At 37.6% G+C, this 17,363-nt stretch overlaps 1 protein-coding gene across 1 annotated transcript in view; it reads right to left on the minus strand.

Moving 5' to 3' along the window:
- LOC103588452 (myoD family inhibitor domain-containing protein-like) overlaps nt 1-17,363 on the minus strand; it is a 110,581-nt gene that overhangs the window by 3,479 nt on the left and 89,739 nt on the right. The window contains exon 4 of the mRNA XM_008570128.1: nt 8,023-8,244. Coding sequence (XP_008568350.1) covers nt 8,023-8,244 — 222 coding nt within the window. The remainder of the gene's footprint in view (nt 1-8,022; nt 8,245-17,363) is intronic.

The following is a 17,363-nucleotide window of genomic DNA, read 5'->3' on the forward strand; positions in this document are numbered from 1 at the left end:
TCAAATGCCTAAATGACTTTAAATCTTATCAATCCTCTTTAAGAAAATTGGTTTAAAAATTTACTATGCAGACTTGTAAAAATCTGGAAAGTATCTCTAAGGCATTGAAGGTAATTGGTAATTCTAGCCAAACAGCTGCGATGTGTTATAGATTATTATATTTTTTGTTTCCATAAAGGGAATTAGTTAGAAGATGTAGCAGTTCTCTTGTTAAAATTATACTTTTTTTAAAGTTGAAAGAGTCTCAAAAATATGTGTTTTGTAAAAGGGTATGTAATTGTTCATGTGATATATCATCGAAATAATTAAAATCAGTAATCTGAAGATTGATGATGGTTGAATTTGGAGAAAAATTTCCCCTCCCCTCTAGATGGGCTTATCAATTGATTAAAATTTGACTTTTGTAAGGATCTATTTTCCCCCCAGTAAGAATGTTAATAACTTTTTGGTTTTTGCACAGTCAGCGGAGACTGTATGCGCATATAGAAGAGATTTTGCTCATGTGCTATAGTCTAAGTGCTCTGATAGCCACGTTCATTCTAACAATATTCCAGAAACCTTTTTTCTTTTATTATTCATATACTTGTTCATCTTTTAGACAGGGAAAGCATGGGAATGTGCTGTGAAAAGGAACAAGAATTTTATAGAATGCCATTTTAATTTCTTATAAAAACTATATAAAGTTCTAAAGTGAGTCCTGATTACAGGCAAACAGAAATCTTCTTTCCTCTCTCTGATACTCTCTGTCTCTCTCTCTCTTATTTCCATTCTCTTTTCCTTTCTCCCTCCCTCTTACTCTCCCTTCCTTTCTTCCCAATAAGATGGTGGTAAAGAACCACACCAGGACTTTTATGACTAGTTTAATTACCGTATATTGTTGCAGGTGTTGTGACCATTACTCAGTATTTATAGACAGCATACTCCACAATACCTCTATGGTGCACATATTCATCTCTTTGCCAGACTTGGTGGATTTTTATTCACTTAGAGCCAGCTTCTAGCATGTGGCCAACTCACCCATATCTCATAAGTCACCACAAACTACCCACAAAAATTCAGGAGTCAGTTAGTAATAGTGCATAGACTCTATTTTGCCTGTGCTTTTCAGAAGAGGGCGTGTTGGTGGTCAAAGATGTGGGGCATGCAACCTCATCGAGTTTTACCAATGCCAAGACTGTTACTATAGCAGCCCCTGACAAAGAAGAGGTTCTTAGAAGAAAATATTCCAAGAAAATATTTCATGATTCTTCAGGCTGAAGCCTCAAGAGACTTACTGAGGTTTATGCCCATATAAAAATGATCCCTCTGGATCCTGTCGTTTACACGCGCAAGTCTGAAAGTTTGGTTTGGAGGTAAGTAGGGTAAGATGCAGGGTGACTTTAAGGATAGGAGCTGGTGTTTCTCATCAGTGTGAAAACCCTGTTTATAAAGTGGCCTTATAATTTCCTGAGGGCATATGACCTTTTGGCTCAGCTGCTCTTGTCAATGTCTCCTCAAGTTGGCAGACTCTGGAGGTCTTCACTTCTGATGTAAACCATAGAGTTTATTTACAAAAAATATTTTGGCCTAATCCTTTGGCCAAATTGGTATTTATTTCCTTCCATCTCCCTATTTTGCCCTTGAGAATAGAGCCCATTTTTTTTCTATTTCTAAGTCAGTTCTTTTTATTTGATTTTAAAAGGCAGAGCCTCTTGCCCAAAAAAAACATGGTAACATTAATGAATTGAAAACAGATTTTTCCGTACTTTCAAGTGTGTTCCACACTTTTCCTAAAAGGCATATTAAATCATTCTACATGAGCAGGCAAAACTGTTTTGCATATGGCCAATTTCTGTTTGCACTAAAGTAACATAAGCAGTTCAGGGGAAAATTTGCAACTGTTTGAAAAGTGTCGGACTTCCCTTCTCCTGAATGAGTATATTTTCCCTTGCCTGCACTATTTCCTGGGGCTTTAATGTTTAATAAACATGATATTCAAGTCATATTCCACGATCAGCACCCCTTCTCCAGCCCATCCAAAAGAGTCGGCCATGTATCTGATTGCCTACTTCACGTCCTTTCTGCAGTGTCTTTGAAACATCTCACTTACCAAGGCCCAATTGCATTTTGTATCTCCCTCCTTCCCCATCCCATAAGCTTGCCCCTCCTCCAGTATTCTCTCACAAATGTCTCCTGAACAGCCAGATGAATTTGGGGGTCATCTTTTGTCATTTTCTATTTCCTTATCATGCACTCCCCATCCCACTCATCACTGAGTCCTGCTGATTCAACCTCAGATTTGTATTTGAAACCCACAGGCCTCTGACCACCTCCAGTGTCACCATCAGCCATCATCAGGTCAACAGTAATAGCTTCCTGTCTAGGACACTCTGCTTCCATGTCAGTCCATTTCAAATTCATCATCTCCTTGGATATTTATAATCCTAAACTAGAACAACTCATTCTCCCCTTAGAGTAAACTCCCAATTCCTTGCCATAGCCTACAAGCCCCTGCATGATTGGGCTTCTGCCTATTTCTCTGATGTCTCAGGCTACTTTAATCCTTATTCACTCTACTCCCACCACATTGGATAAATTTCAATATTTGGAATGCACCTAGCTCAGGGCCTTTGCACATGCTGTGCCTTCTGCCTATGTGGCACCCCCCTCCCTCAATGTTACCCAACTCCTATTCAAACCTTTAGGTCTTTAGCTTAAAACACCTTCCCTCTAAATCATATCCTTGTTGAAACTCATAGAACCCTGCTTTTTCTTTATAGCACTGACAGGTCATGATGGCATTAAACTAACTAGGTAGTTGTTAGTTTCTCCTCCTACTCAAATCTAAGTTGCAAGAGACAAGAAAGCCATATCTCTTGTTAAATGAATAAATCAATGAATGATTCTAAGAGGTAAATACCATAATCCCATTTTTTAGATAAAAGAACTATGGTTCAGAGATTGTCACTGACTGTCTTAATTCCTCCTAAATCTAAGTCTCTCTAGATGCAAAGCCCATGCTCCCTATGCTCCTGTTATATGTGCCAACTGTTTCACCTAAAGCCAATCTGCAGTCCTCTGCACTTCATGTGCATCTCGCACAGGCCTCGCCATAACCCTGAGTCGAGTCTGTTATCATCCTTGTTTATAGATGAGGAAACCACAGCTCCGAGACATTATGAGGCATGCCCCAGGAAACACAGGAAGAGGTGTGGCTGTGATTTGCACCCAGACTGACTTCTCCAGAGCTTTTAACTGCAAAGCTGGCCGCCCGCCCTAACACTCTCGCACTTTGTTTCTGTCACCATTGAGCACGGTGCGGGACATCGCCAGCTTACTGATGGCCTGCTTTCTCCTCAATTCCCTCCTCCTACCCTGCTCTGCTCTGCATTCCCGAGACCAGCAAAGTACATTGTCTTTGTCTAAGTTTCCCTTAGTGGCTTCTGGCTAGATTCAGCCAACAGGAGGCTGCAGTGGGAACCAGGAGGATGGGAGGAAGGGAAAACCCTGGGTGTTTCTCCTCCCTTCTCTCTGCTTGGGTGGTGTCTGAGACAGTGGCTGTATGATCTTGATTTTCTCTCTCTCTGAACAGCCCATCCCTCTGTGGCTCCAGCTAATGCCAGGTACTAGCAGTCCATCTAATGATGGCTAGTTACTAGTGGTCTACAAGCTAATGCAGTGCTAGAAGTCTGCCAGGGCCCTGGGGCCGGGGGGGACAAAGGAAGAGGCGGTAGAGCCTTGCTGTCATTGTCAATGTCCGAGTTCCCTCACTGTTCACCGTGTTTGGCTTTTCAACTCTTTTAATACCTTTGTAACAAGTCCCTCGTATATTAAATATCCTCTGTTGAACCACCTGGCATCCTGGCACAGGCTCTGATCTCTGCTATCAGAGTGTGCGTCTGGCTCTTCCACTTCTTAAACCTGGATTAAAGAAGGTTTAAGGTGGATCAGAGACCTGAAGTCCATACAGCCAAAAGTGCTGTTTGGCTGTGAGCAAGAAGCCATGATGAAAACCCTTAGGGTTGTTTCATTTCCTTTTTACCCCGCTAGGGTACCTTTGGGACATGGAGGCTGTAATGTGCTCAGTGATACCCTAATGACACTAAAGAATGAGGCAGCTTCCAGAGGTGCTAAATGTACAACTGGGGATTGGCTAATTAAGAGGGAGAATCTGTCTCATTAGAAAGGATCGTGTTTCATTGTAGTGGAAAATGTAACAATGCAAGAAGCTCCACAAAACTACCTGAGGTCGGCCTCTTGGTCATGGACCTGTACTACCCTACCTCGCCCTCCCAGCTTTTGGCCTTGCCACCTTGATGCCCATGATTGGGGAAGGGGAGGGACAACTGTAGTTGCTGAAGCATTCCTCAACTTCAGGAACACACCTTCTGCTACCAAAGTAGCAAGAATCCTTCTAGAAGTGACCCCAGAAAAGTAAACACTCTTCTTCCTCTCCCAAAACACAGTAAGGGAAAAAAGAGGAAAAATGAACCTGGCCCCAACCCAGTATTCTAACAGTTAATGTGCTATCACAGAGAATTCAGCATCGTAAGGAGATTCATGATATAATAGCTCCGACTGATTACTACAAGTTTTTGGTCCAGAAGTACAAAAATTGATTCCCACTCCCCCAACATTAAGTTTGTGTAAAAAAAAAAAAAAAGTCTGTACCATAGAATGGGAACAAATAAAGTGTGACTGAATGCCTTTCTCTAGCTGGGGTATCATCCCTGATGTTATCAATTTTAATAGCTACTTAAATATGTCAAGATCTATTTAAGTTCAGACAAGCACAACTAACATTCAAGTCAATTCTTTAGAACTAGCATGACTAGATTTGGGTGATACTTAGTAAATTTGTGCTTATGTTTTTTTTCTGAGCAAATGAACTGAAATAATTATAAAATTGAAACATTTTATAAGGTGACACTACTGCATTTAATTGTATGAAATTTACAGTGTAGAAAATGTAATCATTTTATTCAGTAGTCCATGGTGTAATTAAGACTATTCTTTTGAGGTATCTTGTATTTATGATTTTCCTCTTCCACCTGAATGAGACGTCTCAAATTCAAAATTATACATCAATTAGGTATATTCTCAGGATTATTTTTGAAGGGGCCTGTTTTCTAATATCATGTGTATTCCTGATTTTCTTATCTACAGAGATGATTTTGAAATCTGAAGAATGTGGAAACAGAAGCAGGGACACAGTTCTCTGGACTTTTTTCATTTTATTCAGGAAAGGGACCACACACAATGAACCACAATTTAATAATAAAGTAATGTTGCAGCACATAGTGTGTGATGTGCAGTAGAGATCCTTTTAAATCCCCATCAGAGCACACACCATGAACTGTGTTAATGGATGTAACACATTTTACAAAATCTGCATGTGCGAAGCTTTTCCATCCTGTTTTAAGTGGGGCAATGTATATAAATAATAGATATTAGCAATTAAGCATCCATTCCTATGCACTCATTTATACATTTGAAAATAAATTAACCACAAACTACATGAAAGTGGATGCAATCTTCTCTTTCCCCTTCTGTTTTCCCTGCTGTTCCTGAAAGATATTTCTGTATTTATCTCAGTACGAACAATGACCCCAGCTCTCAATTTCTGCATCCTTAAATTAATTACTATCAAAAATTCTCTAAAATGAAGTGAGTCTGACTTAACTCTTGATTTCCTTGGTGTTTGCTGTTCAGGACAATGAGAGTTTCTTGTCACTATTTATGGGCCTTACACTGGGTTTTTTACTTTCTCTTTTATCCAGGTACCAAAAGCTCTTACCTCATTGGGGAGATTTTTCACAAGGTGGGCAAGAGAGGGTGGATGGACTATTACCTATGCCATCAGCTTAAAACCTGTATTTCCTGAGTTGTAGTGGCCTCAACCCAGTCCTTCAGAAGACAACCTAATTTAATTATCCTAATGAATCTGCTTTGCTCTTCTGAACAAAGAGTAATCTGTTATTTTTCCGCATGAAGCTCTTGATTATCAGTTGCCATTTTTATTTATCTTTTTATTTTTTTACTATTTTTATCTTAAAGTTTTATTTATTATTAGCATATTCATTCTTACAAATCATGATATTTCTTTATGCCCTTTACCCAAGCAGTGTAGTCATTTGGGCCTTTCCCTGAGAATACAAGGCTCAGGTATTATGCGAGTTGGCGTCACCCTTCTCATTCTCCCAGGATCCCTGCTAGCACAGATCCAAATGGTTCTGGAGAAACACCGTGTTTTACTGTCTGAAAATGTGCAATGGAAATTCCTAATTCTGGGATGGCCAGCCTGAAACACATAATGAGCAATATCTGGGCATCCCTGGTACAATCTGATAAAATTCTCTAGCATTAAAATGCTTTTACAGCCAACTCTACTGCATTACTTGTTTTCCTGCCTGGCACTGACCTCTTCCAAAGCGAGAAACTTGAGCATCATCCTGGATTCGAGGCCCTAACCTGGTAGTCTACAGGTGAACGCTGGCCCAAAAATGTGTTGTTGGGCTGTCTTGGGCTTCATGAAATAAATAGAACTAGTTATCAACACTGGAAAATTTTTAAAATTCACATAACATTCCTGGTTTCTGGATTTTCCTGGAAAACTTCAAGATCTGGCAACTCTATATTTCCTTCCAGCAGCAACCAGCTGGAGCTGAGTAGAAGCAGTGACCTTTAGGTGAGACCTGTGCTCGCGAGCTGCCACAGTCCTCATCAATCCCTATTGCTAACTTCCAGCTTACTTCATTGTTCACATTCTGTCCTGGCAACCATAGGCAGTCAAGTCTGTAGTTTCTGGTCTAAAGCATTCATGACACCATTTGCACAAGATAACAGATATGAGGGTACTTCAAAAAGTTCATAGAAAGATTCGTATTATCTTTCAATTCTATTTTTCCATGAACTTTTTGAAGTGCCTTTGTATATAACACGTGTTAGAAATATTCCCTCTCCTTACTTTCTAAAACTGTAATTGGAATAAAAGATAAAATTGATTACGTACTATGTGCCAGTTTCTGTACTGGGTGCTTTTCACATGTTATTTTATTTGATCCTCAAAATACCCCACGGTGTGTTACAGGCCCCATTATATAATTGAGAGACTGAGATCCAGAGATGATAAAAAAAAAAAAATCCTGTTCAGTTTTATAAAGTCAATAAACTTCAGAGGTGATATAATTCCAAAGGTGCTTTTATACAAAGTTTATTTAAAAATTTGTTTTTATTTTCAAAAAATAAATACGAATTTAAATGTCAGCCAGAAATGATATCCTGTTACTTTTTTTTTGAGAAACACCAGGCTTTCTTTAAATGCAAATGTAGATACTGAACACTACAAAATTCTCGAATGGTTTATGTCTCTTGTAAAGTTCACTGCAAAGTTAACCTGAGTAAAATTCCATGTGTCTTGGTGTGGAGTCCATGATTTTGAACTTGATCGTGCTGATCATTTAGCATCAAATTAACTTGAAATTGGCTTTGCAAATGGAACATGCCCTTTATGTTATATACAGAGATGGCTTGGTCTAGATCGCACTGATCAGAATGCCTAAGAAGTGATATTACCTAGAGGAACCAACCCATTTTCATAGATTGCTGATGTAAGCATCTTGATATTTTACAGTCTATATTTATATATTTCCAGCATCTTAATATTATTTCACTCTGCCTTCCTCTCCTCCTCTCTGCCTAGAGTCACAGGCTGAATAGTCCCAGATCTGAGAAGAGAAGAAAGTTTGCCATTTTTCTTTATCCACTTCATAGCCCTGTAGCAAGAACGATTACACCCCAGCCCAGCTATTTAAAGCACATTGCCTCTGATTCCCAGCTTTGAGAGCAAACAATCTGCCAAGCACCTCATAACTGCAAAGTGACCTTGACATATGTCATTCACCAGGGTTTTCAAATCAAAGTCTTCCTGTTTAATATTCATAAAGACTTTTTTTTCTTTTCTAACAGCATATGTGATGATTTTACAGGGGCTGGGGGTTGGGGAGCTTTATTTAGAGACGGGTTGAATTTTGAGAAACATACCATCAGTGTCTCTCTGATGAACTGAAGTATCAGTTTGGAGGTAAGAAAATTTCGTTTGGCATTCTTCAAGGGAGGACAGTGATGTGCTGGATTCTGACAGTTTTTTCTCATTGGGGGTTTCCTTGGCTGGTCCATCTGTGATATTGAATTCGGATACTGAATTTATAACGATAGCATTAATGGGTTTCTCGTCTGCATGGTTTTCATTTGTGAGTTGCGTATCTAGACAAAAAAAGAAAACACATACAAAAACCCACTATAGTTTACATGACCTAGTGATCTAAGAACGGACATTTGCAGAAAATTTCACATTCCAGACTTTTAAAAAATAATGTCTTATTGAAAAGAATGAAGCATTATTAAGACAGATAATTTTGAATAAAAATATAAGAATAGAAGAGTACAATCATCATAACATTTTATACACATTATAAGTTTTGCCTATCATAGTAATTCGTGACAATTATTTCTACTATGGTGGGTTTATTTATTTATTTTTTTGGTGATGAGAGGAGAGAGTCAAGGAATTCATTTACTTGGATCAGCAAAATCTGGTAGTATGTTTTCAGCATGCTGTCATAGTGTATTGTGGACCTGAAAAGCAGCAAAAGGATCTTAAATGCTGGACAGTACTGCTGAGTAATTGACATGATCTTGATCAAGTCACTTTCATTCTTTGTTTCCACAGACCTCAATTTCCTCTTCTGTATAAGAGGGTGTATATAGATGAGTAGTCTATAAGCTCTTTCCTACTTCTGCCCTGAAGACTGTCAGTTGCTACCTCTTTCTCTGCCTTGGCATTTGTTAGGTCCCTATTCAGGTGACAGCCTATATGGCTTTCGGGGTGTGCTTCTCGGGAATGTGCTTTATTTCCACGTAACCACCTGGCACAATTGTTAGAGATATTCAGGGAACTTGTAGCAAAGTCCTTGACCGAGATTCTGGTTTAGAGAGGCATAGAGAAGGCTAAGAAGGCCCAAGTGCTTCATGTGTTTTGGAGCTCCTGTAGTCATTCACTCATTTCCACATAATAATTGGGGGTCTGTTAGGTAACAAGCACTGGGCTGGACATTGGATATATAGTCATGACTAAGACAGGCATGGTCCCTGGCCTTCCTGACCATCAAACAAGTTAGCAAAGAAATAACTGCTTAAGTTACAATATTAATTACATGAAAGAGGAGCATCCCATGAAATCATGTTAAAGAGAGGACCAGACTGCATAGCAGTGCAGTTCATTTATAACTTACACCCATTAGGCAGAGTCCTAAGATCAAGAAAAGCATTAACAAAAGAAGGTATTCTTAAACATGCAGCCAAGGCCATTTCCCAGGGATATCTTAAGACTTGAACAAACAACGGTCCCGGTGATTTTGCAGCACTGGTGGGAGGTGGCGAAGATGTGTTCTGTGGCATTGTGTTCCCATTGCTAGCCCAATGCCTAGTTGTTTCAAGAATGGTCATTGAGTGACTGCAGTCAACAATACAATTGGCAACCTGGTTTGATTATACCACGTCTGTGCAGCTCAGTGCAAGAAAAATGTTTTTGCTGAGTCCATCTTCATTGTCCTTTCCAAACTTGATTCTTTCCTGGGATAGATGGAAATCTTTATTGGTCCTACCTCCTAGGGTAGTAGTTCCCAGATTTTTCTGCTGACTAGAGTCCCCTGGGAAATCTTTTAGATATTTGGAATTTTTTAAGTCTCAGGCGCTCTCCTTCCCAGCAGACAATTAAATCACGGTCCCTGGGGGATTTCTGAATCTCCCAGGTGATTGCAACATGCAGGTAAATTTGAGAACCACTGCCCTAGGGCCCTTCCGCTTTTGAGAGTCAAGGAGAGAGAGAATAACCATGGACTGTGCATCAGTGGTTTTCAGAAATGAATCATTAAACAGTCGCTCTCTAACTGGCACTAGAGCTAGTAGTCTGGTACACACAATTGCGTTAGGCCATTCTTATATATTTCTGATTCTCCAAACAGCCTTCGTTTTCAGCAATATTTAATTTTTTACTTCATTTCCCTTATGCCGCTGGTTTTAAATCTCTTGGTTCTCTTGGTGGCATTTTGATCCACCCTGAAAGTATTGACAGAAAAAGGGGCTCAGGAAAAACATCTATTGTTGGCAGCAAGTAAAGTAGTATTGAATATTGAATATTGAAATAGAGTGGACTCAACAGACTGGGAAACTCTAGGCTTCCTCTAACCCAAGAAGGATTCACCAAGTTAATGATAGAATGATAATGATGATGATGAAAATAATAATTAGTTATTTTTCTTGCTTGGTTATCAAAGCACTCAGTGACCAGCTAATATCACAAAGAGATGCACCTTCAAATTATGCCTTAGAGCAGTATTGATATTTTGGACCAGATAATTCTTTGAAGTGGAGAGATTGTGGGATGTTTGGCAGTATCCCTGTTCTCTACTACTCGAGGCCAGTAGCACCTGTCCCCCTAGTTTGTGGCAATCAAAAATGTCTGTAGACATTGCCCACATTTCCCCTGTGGGACAAAATCACCCTAACTGAGAAACCACTGCTCTACACATGCACACGTGCACTCACACCCACACAAAGTTGCATGCATTTATGTCAAGATCTACGAGGATACTTCAAAAAGTTCGTGGAAAGATTTGTATTATCTTTTAATTCTATTTTTCCACGAACTTTTTGAAGCACTCTCATAAGTTACCATTTACATACCTTATTGAATGTAAGCATCACAAAGACTCTAGGAGGTGGATATTGTTAGCCTCCTTGAACAGATGGGAAATGTATGAATTGGCATCCCCAGTTAGATGAATGAAGGTAACTGAAGCTTAGAAAGTTTATTTAGGTAAGTTGCCCAAGGCCTCCTCATTAGTCAATCATAGAATTAGGATTTAGACTTAGACCTGGTAGATTCCGAAAGCTTTGCTCCTATCCTTCTCTCTTTCATATTATACATCATTTTCTCTGATTTATTCTTCACTTTTCTCTTGGCTTCTTAACTGCTGAGCCCGCACATTAGCAAAACCCTCTTCACCCTAAACCCTGTGCTGTGTCACCTACCCAATATCAAGCCTTGCAAATAACTTAGTTTCACAGTCCCGCCTTTCCCCGAGCAGTCTTTGAAACGCAAAAGTACCTTCTTGCACACTCAGGGAATCCTGCCTGTTCAGTTACAGCTGCTTTATCCTGTACATTAGAGAGCAGCTCAGAAAGAGCTGATAGATAACGAAACCTTGATGAGTATAGAGATTGAGGCAGCTATTTACTTAACAGAATTAATTAGCAATCAGTTCAAATTATCACACATAGTCAGACTGCATGTAATTTAAATTGCTTTTACACAAAGTAATCCAGTAACAAAAAAAAAAAGAGTTGGATAGAGGTTACTGAAATGTAAGAACATGCGGAGAATACGGTATACAGCCAAGTGGTATATGATTCTCTTTTTAATTTTGTGACAATTTTATGTATAGCATTTTGAATGTAAGTGGCTTGCTACATTAAGCAACCATTTGGAGCACACTAGGCTTGTACTGAGAAAATTTTATGGAGAAGTTAAACTGCCATTCATAAAGTTATTTTAATTCTATATCTCTGTTTGTATTTTTATTTTTTTCATTCTCCAGTGGGAACTATTTGTTGCTCATTAGAAAATCATCTGACTTACACACATTGCAGAACCCAGTCTGTTCAATCCAGAATTCTGACATCTGAAGTGAGTCATAATTTTTGGGTGAGTATTACTGACATCTTCCATCTTTTATAGATGGAATGCTAACAATAATTCCCCCAGATTCCTTCTTTTACTGTGTTATTTGACATTGTACCCAAAGTATTGTAAAGTAGCATAAGCTAAAAGGAGGAACACATAGAAAGTCATACCACATTTTCTGCAGAGAAAACTATTTTGGAATTAAATAAGAAACGCATGAAACTATATTTGGGATGTTATACATAGTTCCTGACATTAACTTGGAGAAAATAATTTTTTTCAATAGGAAAAAATAAACCAAAATTAGGACAAAAATTAGAAGCTCCTTTATATTTCTAAGCAAAAAAATTAAAGTGTATCTTGAAAGTTAGTGAAATAGAAAATTCATGTTTGGGCTAGAAGTAATTGCAAGAACCAATGAGCATAAACTTAAGTAACAGAAAAGATAGTTAATTAATTTTTTATTACCATTGAGCAAATGTTATTAATTTAATTCAATTAACATTTATTGAGTACCCACATGCAATAGATGAATCAATGTGACAGGGACTATTAATTTATTTACTTTAAGTTATTAAGGGAACATTTTAATGATTTTCATTTTTGCTCACTAAATGTGACTTTGGAATTTTTGCATCCCACGTATTCTCTATTTGAGTTTTTATAGATATCAGCATTCAAATGATGAATAAGTAGCATAGCTTCTTCCCTGGCTCCTCTGATTCTATCCCTGTTTTTTCCTCTCCTTTTCCTATTTCTTTCCCTTCCCTTCTCTTCTCTTCCCTCTCTTCCCTCCCCTTAAATTTCCTCCCCACCTTTCTCTCTCTCTTTCACCCCCCCCTCTCTCTGGTTGAATTCTCTGACTGCCTGGCCTGTCTCTGTTATCAGCTTCTTTTTTTCCACCAGCTCCTTCAATATATTTATTTTTTAAGACTTTGTCCTCTTATTTCCTTTCTTTCTACCCTACCCTTGAAAGTCATATTTGTGCACAATCAAAATTTCATTGTTTTGTATGAACTTGACCCCTAAATTTTTGTGTAGCCAGCCAGCCAGGCAACATTTATTGAGCATAAATGGCAAGCCCTGTCCTGTGCTGACCGCTGGGCAATTCAAAGAATAACAAATAGTCTTGGTCCTCCAGAGGCCCACAGTCATCACACATTACAGTCTTACACGTGTGACTGGCTAGGGGACATTTTATTTGGGTTACCAGCCAAATCCTTTGAACTATTATGCCTGCTTCTACTAAGCTCCTCATTCTTTTCCCCAAACTGGAGAACTCTGGCTATCCCTGGAGAATTCATGATTCAATTTCTCTTCATAGTATTGTCATTTTTCCAGTTCCCAAGGCTTAAAACTATGCTTTGACTTGCTCCATCCCTCCATCCAATGACGTACTAGTTCTTATTTATTTTCCCTTCTAAATATCTATCAAGTCCATGTCTGTTTTTTCATTTCCATCACTACCACTCAGGTACAATCTTCTGTGCCCTCACATCTGGACTCTTTCAGTAGTCATTGCTCTGAACTGTGGTGACTACCCTCTCCAAGACATCTTATCAACCATTAATCAAAATGATGTTTTGAACAATATTCTTCTGATCATGTTACTCATTAGAAAAAGCAAAGCAGAATACACATACATTATGTACACACACAAAAATCAATGGCCCACTTTTACCCATTCTCCTGTTCCTTATTAACCTACCATTCTGTTGCCAAATTTTGAAACACATAGCTTGTTGCTAAGTTTTCCTTGTGAGAAGTAAACTCCAGAAGCCTTTAAGGAAGGGTGGTTTTAATTTTAGTTCTAGACCAAAACGTTTAAAGTATGTATTTCAGATGTACGAGAATGGACCGTCTTTAAGCTATAATGCTGAATTATATTTTCTCTTGGATTTAAACTATGCTCCTGCTTAGAATTAACTACTGTAATTGTCTGTGGTTGAAATCAGATCAAGGAAACAAGCGCCATCTCAAGATATAGGCTACCAAACCATTAACAAATTATTGTGGTTAGTAAAAGTAGTTAACTGAAGTGACACTATAGAGAAAAAACATTTTTTGCTTTGTATGAGAATTTTGTAAAGTTCATGCAAATGTCAGAAGTGATTTTCTGTTGCTGTCAGGATATGTGACTATATTCTCCACAGCTTGGCAGGTAATAACACGATATACAAAATATAGGAAATCATTCAACATAATCAAACATGATGAAAATCATTAGAAAAGGTCAGAATCACCTTTTCTAGATAGGTTGATCACTATTATTCTTATATTGAGTAAAATTTGAGAACTGATACTGTGGCTGAAGACAGAACAAAATTAGGAAGATAAGGATTCCTTAGCACTGACAAAAGCATAATAAGAGGTAATTGATACTCAAAGAAGCTGTTTTTTCAAGAAAATCATATTTTCTCTTTTGGAAGATGAGTGAGTAAGGTAAATAGATAATTTTCTCCAGCTGAGGGATGAAGGCTTCTTAAAATATTCTGACCTTTTTTAAATAAATGGGAATAAGTAGACATTGAGAATTCAATTGCTACATCCTGTTAGATTGGGTAAAACAAAACCTTGGGTTCATTAAGTCTAATTTGGGGGACAGAATAAATGAGATAAATATATTAGACTTTATTTCTTTTTTTTTTTTGGTGAAACAACCTTTTTTATTATTTTGATTAAAGAAGCAATCAATAAATAAACAATTTGTGTGTATTATTTAAAATTTGAAAATCTGGGGAAGCAAAATAAAAATTGAGTAGAAAGTATGTATATCCCATCACAGTAATCATCAGAAACATTTTCTTAAAATAGCCTTCAGGACCCCATGGGTATGTGTATGGGTTTGTGTATAACACAGGAGCTCTCTGTATATTCTCTTCCATAGTCTGCTTTTGCTCACATAACAATGCATCATAGATAGGATTACAGATCAATGAGTATAATAACCAAGACATTTTTTTCTTTATTCAAATGTCAGATCTGGTTGGAAAATGTCCTTTAAAGACTTTCAAGTTAAAGTAGCAGTTTTATGTATCATTGTTTTGATTTGTCTTCTGCAGCGTTTCCACGAAAACTCTGCCTCAAAAAATGTTAGATGAAATGTTTATCAAGGGCTATGACAAGAGGACATTTTAAGCCTTTTCAACCAGCCTTAGTAAATCTTTTTTAAAAGGAGAGAAAAAGCAAAAGTATATTATTTCTCCAGAAATAATAGCAGTGAGTGTTCAAGGTGAAAAGGATTAAAGGGTAAGAAAGAGCCAAGTGAAGAAGGCTCAACACTGCCCCCTCCCCTGCAAAACAACTTCTGTCTTTGGGGGCTGAAGTGGTTTTTGTTTATTGGGTTTCTTTTTTTTTTTTTGCCTAACTGCTTGAGATAATTACCTGCGTTTTCTGCTCGCTGCTGTACTTTGCACCTGTAGACAGACATCGGCTAAGTGATATACTTTTATAGCTAGATCATAAGCTGGTAACAAGGTACAATTCACTCCTAAGAGATGGTTGAATCTTCTTCAGACATGAAAACAGTTTGCAATTATGACTCTCCATTTCATTTTTATGCAGTTACCTTCAGTTTAATGTTTGTAAAAAGTGTCTCAAGAAATAAAGATTATGTTATGCAAGAAAAAAATTGGTTAGCAGTTTTTATAGTTTGATGCACTTGGATTGGGAAGGTTTAAAGCTCTGAAAAAATAAATGAAGCCCATCGGGCTATAAACTCATGCATAATTGGTATTACACATACAGTTGATTTTTTTACTATCAGTGTTTAAATATAAATGTTAAAAATAAGCTATAATTATTCAGAATATTCCCTGTTATGTTAAAACCATCACAATTTATTCATCCTAACTATTTGAATGTCACTTAAAGTCTCTTATGTGCATTGTCACATTTGAAGCTCGCAACAGTTTTGCAAAGTATTCTTACCACTTTGCAACTTTGTATTATGAATGTGGAAGTAGACGGAAGGTGAGAGATTTTAGTAGTTTGCCCAAAATTACCCAGCCGGTAAGGGGCAGAGCTAGTATTTGAACTTAGGTCTTGTAATTCCTACAGCAACCTTTGCATTCCCAAACTACTTTAGAAATCAGCACTCAGGTATGAGGCTGAGATACTTTACTGAAGTGTAACTCCTTTGTCCCTTCTGACTTTTCTCTCTCCAGGTTAATTTATCTTGCTAGTATTTGATTAGGAGGCACTTTGCATGTATGTTCAAAATCAGATCTCCTATTTGATAACTAGTGATAGCATTTTCCAAACGTATCCCTCAAAGCCCGATGCAAGAAGCTTCCTACAACTGCCCCTCCCCACTCTAGTCGAAATTAATTGCTCTCTTTGGGAGCTCCCAGAGGTCTGGGCTGATATCCTTATTATAGACCTTCCTTCAGTTTATTGTGCTGTGATTAACTGCGGACGTATTTCTCCTTTCCTTTCTGTCATGGACTCCTTGAGGAAATGCATACTCCAGTTATCTTCAATTTCCCAGCACCCAGCACAGTGTCTGGCAGAAAGCAAGTATTAAATAAATTGCAGTTGACTGATGAACCGACTGACATTAAAGGCGGGGTGTCTTGGTTTTCAGTTGATGATGGACTCATCCCTAGGAGAGCTTTTCTGAGCATGTCCCATTGGTATTCCTCCCCCACTCTTGGTAGCCAATTGATCCTGGAGAAAGTCTACAAATTTCTCTTTTGTGCTATAGCACATATTGATTTTTATTTTGATTTGAGAGCAATATCAGTATTTGTATCTGTAAAACTGTGAGGAATATAAAAAGATACAAAGAAAATAAAATCCCCTACAATTCTGTCATGTTAAACGCATTGTTGTATTTATTTCACAGAAATGAAAATATCTTGAGTATTAATTTATATATTAATTAGAATTAGAATATATATTTCAAATTTTAATTTACATTAATTAGAATACATACTACTCATATATTTAATTAGTATATAATTAGAATATATTAGAAAATNAAAAAAAATTGAGATTTTATTGAATATGTTATATTTTATATGTTACCATTTTATCATAAACATTTCCCTACATTCTAAAGATTATTTAAAAGCATACTCAGGTCTTAGCTCAAATGTCACCTCCTCAGAGAAGCCTTCCCTTACACTAAATCTAAAACAGTGGTTCTCAATTGGGGCAGATTATGCCCCCCAAAAGGGACATTTGGCAATGGCTGGAGACATTTTTNTTTTTGTTGTTATGATTGGAATGGGAGCTACTGGTATTTAGTGGGTAGAGGCCAGGGAGGTTATTAAACATTTTACTGTGCACAGGAACCCTCTCCCCTAATGATTAAAATTCATGAAGAATATGGTTTCAAATGCCAATAGACCCAATGTTAAGAAATCCTTATATAAAGTAACCCCACAGCCCTCACCACCAGCCATTTGCATCACATCATTCTGTTTTATTTTCTTCATAGTGCTTTTTAATATTCTGAAAATATTTTGTTTATTTGTTTACTTTCTTATGGTGTATATGTCTTTCCCTCCCTTGACTAAAATGCCACCTTTATGAAAGCTTTGTCTGTATTAATTAGTCGCTATATCTTAGAAGAGTGCCTGGAACACACTAGGTACTCTGTATATGGGAAATCAAAGAATGCATAGCATTTCTT

The sequence above is a fragment of the Galeopterus variegatus genome, unplaced genomic scaffold (assembly GCF_000696425.1).
Source record: "Galeopterus variegatus unplaced genomic scaffold, G_variegatus-3.0.2 Scaffold572, whole genome shotgun sequence".
NCBI classification, from domain to species: Eukaryota; Metazoa; Chordata; class Mammalia; order Dermoptera; family Cynocephalidae; genus Galeopterus; species Galeopterus variegatus.